The sequence below is a fragment of the Nanorana parkeri genome, unplaced genomic scaffold (assembly GCF_000935625.1).
Source record: "Nanorana parkeri isolate BGI_ZX_2015 unplaced genomic scaffold, ASM93562v1 scaffold1984, whole genome shotgun sequence".
NCBI lineage: Eukaryota > Metazoa > Chordata > Amphibia > Anura > Dicroglossidae > Nanorana > Nanorana parkeri.
Genome location: NW_017308252.1, coordinates 122374 through 125609, shown reverse-complemented (window position 1 = coordinate 125609; position 3236 = coordinate 122374). Strand labels below are relative to the sequence as shown.

The following is a 3236-nucleotide window of genomic DNA, read 5'->3' as shown; positions in this document are numbered from 1 at the left end:
AGAGACATCATTTAAAGTAAGTGCCGACATTAACGTTGTGTTGAGGCAAAAAAAAATCTGCCTTTAATGTCACTTTAACACATAAGCTGAGGGGAGAATTGGAGGCGATAATTAATCATTGATTAGGGCTGATTATCGTAAACTTTGAGGATGATTTATAAACTATTCACAAAGCGAATAGCTCAGCGAATGAGATCGTGGCAACGAAATGGAGATGGGAAGGTAGGAGTATGCTCCTTAGCTCCATCTAGTGGTCACAGTGCATTGTGAATCTCATTTACAGAGCTGTTTGCAGTCTGAATGGTTTATAAATCAAACGCATACCCTGTTTCCCCGAAAATAAGACCTACCCCAAAAGTAAGATCTAGTTTGGTGGTAGCATGTGAGGGGGAACTTGAAGAGCAGGAGAGATGGTATCAGCCTGCAGGGACACACTGTATAAGGGGATGACAGGGGACTCCCTCCGGCCAGTGCAGTGAGAGGGAGCACTCCAGTACCATACTACACCAACTGCTGTCCCCCTGAAGGCACTGCTTAATGTAATGGTACTGTACTGTCCACTGTCTGATGTCCTCACTGCTGCACCGCTGGTACCACTGTCCCTGATGGCAAAAGAAGCCGGCGCTGTAGAAAGCAGAGACGCATTAGCTGATACTTACTCTATAGCGCCGGTTACTGTGACAGGCGGAGTGATACCAGATAGCTTTTGGATTGTCAGATAGGAGTCAGCCGTCCGTCCGTTTTTTTCTTAACGGGCGGATGGCAAGAGGTTAAAAAAAAAAAAAATAAGATATCCCCCTTAAAATAAGACCTAGTGTGTTTTTTGGGGGCAAAAATTATATAAGACAGTGTCTTATTTTTGGGGAAACACGGTAGAAGTCCCGTCACACGCCTGGGCGATGTAAACCCGTGATTCGCCAGCGGGCGCTGCAGTGACAGCGGATGGCGCCTGCACATAATTAGTAATGAGAAAAAGTCACCAGCACTACAATATTCACTCTACCATTCTGTCTTTATTGATCTTGGATAATCATATCATGTCAGGATCCAGAGCACCTCCCGGTGGCGCTGGAACCAGGTCCTGCAGTTCCCACGCTCGCCTGCAGGTGTCTCCAGGCAGCCAGGAACTGTCAGGTACCAGACCACCGCTGGGTGGTGCTGGAACCTGCGACTCCAGTGGTCACCTGCGGGTGTCTCCCAGCTGCCAGTACTTAGCCATCACCTGGTGCTTCCTGGGAAGGGTATTTAATCCCTCCCTGCAATCAGGATTGGGGCTCAGTATCCTGTCGCCTTTCCCTGACTGAGTCCTGTGCCCTGAGCTTGTCGCCATTTCATGAGTGAGCCCTGAGTCCTGTTACCTGCTTGCAGTCCTGAGTCCTGTTACCTGCTTGCAGTCCTGAGTCCTGCCTGTACCTTGACCCTTGGTCTTGCCCTGCTCCCCAGGTTTACCTGGCTTGTATACCCTGGGTGTGCATTCAGCTATTTGCTCCTGGTTTAGATAATTATGTTATCTTTTGTATGTGTTTGTGGTTATATTTAGTTGGTTACTTTACTTACCTGTGCTTGCTTGTGGGTGTTGGTGGTGTTGTTGACCTTGTCTAGTGTGGTCATACTAATTTGGTCCTCCTGAGTGGGTACCTGCATGCGGTGTGGGGACACCTGCGCGCACTACCCCGACATATCATCACATTGAAAAGCAACGTTTCAGAACCAAATAAGTTCCTTCATCAGGCAAACAAAGTGATTTTTCTCCTGATGAAGGAACCGATTTGGTTTCCGAAACGTTGCTTATATATAGATCCCCAATTCTGTAGCACTTACATAATTTGTACAGTTCTTAACTCGAACTTCTAACTCGTCAGTTGTCAGCTAATAACTGAATTAGGCAAAAAGCAATCATAAAGTACAATAAGCCACAGCAACCAATCAGAATTGATCCCTCAATACAGATCCAACACAACCCTGGATACAGAATTGATCTGTATCCAGTTAAATTTGTGTTGGCCATCATGGTCTACAGCTCTTTGGCCATCACCTTGGCCTTGGGGAGGTTTCAGCAAGTCTCTTCCCGAGAATAGGTCACGTGTGTATATTCCTCATGGCCTGTAAGGACCGAGTGTTGTCCTCCTGGTGGGAGATTCATTTTTTTACGGCGCAGCAAGCTGTAGACGCACCTCTGACACTGGGAGGAGGCAAAGAAATAGATAAGAGGATCCAGACAACAGCTGAAGCTGCAGATAGTAGAAGAGAGGAGGTAGGCGTCATACAGCGAGTCATCGGCAAATTCATACATCTGAAGGTAATAAATTAAATGGAGGACATTGGTCGGGCCGAAACAAAGGACAAACACGCAAAGCACAATCGCGGCCAGGTAGACGGCTCGCGACCTTTTGCGCGTGCGATTCGTGTTCATTGCACTGAGGCTACGGATGGTTCTAACGTAACAAAAAGTTGTCACCGCCAAAGGTAAGAAAAAGAAAAGAGATAAAAGAGAGGTAAAAAAGTAAAAATAGAATCCGCGCAGATCCTCCGTGTCCTGCACGTCGTAACATGTTGTGGCATTCAGATCATAGATAAAAAAGGTTTGTCTAGCTAGAAGTAGAGGCACAGCGCCGGCCAGTGAGATGACCCAGATGACGCCACACACCAGCCAGGCTCGCTTCACTGTGCGCCAGGGGAGAGACCGCACCGGGTAGATCACGGCCAGGAAACGGTCCACGCTGATACTGGTCATGAGCAGGATGGAGCAGTACATGTTACAGTAAAATGTTGCCGTGACAAAGCGACACATTCCTTCTCCGAACAGCCAGTTATTTCCTGAGAATCGGTAGACGACGAGGAAAGGCAGGACGCTAACGAAGAGGACATCTGCTGTAGCCAAGTTCAACATGTACACAGTCGCCGGGCTCCTGATCTTCATCTTCACCAGGAACGTGACGATCGCCATGATATTGAGGGGAAGAGCCACAAGGAACACAACGGTATGGACGGATGGGATAAACTTAGTGTACCTCCAATTTATCATTGATAACACACCCTCTGAAACGTTGACTACGTCATATGGGTAAAATGTGTCTTGGAAGGCATCTGAAATAAAAAAACAAAACTGTTAGCTTATAAATATTTTTTTTAGGCACATCTACTATGAAAATGAACAAGACATGAAAGTATTAGGTCTTCAACCAGAAGTATACTAATGGCCAAAAGTGGACACCTAACCATCACACCTATACGAA

At 46.8% G+C, this 3236-nt stretch overlaps 1 protein-coding gene across 1 annotated transcript; it reads right to left on the bottom strand.

The window, feature by feature from the left end:
- Positions 1 to 2053: 2053 nt before the first annotated feature.
- Positions 2054 to 3001, bottom strand: LOC108800293 (proteinase-activated receptor 1-like). The gene has a single exon (XM_018572270.1). It carries the CDS (start codon positions 2945 to 2947, stop codon positions 2054 to 2056), a length of 894 nt encoding a protein of 297 aa, XP_018427772.1. The 5' UTR covers positions 2948 to 3001.
- Positions 3002 to 3236: the final 235 nt, after the last annotated feature.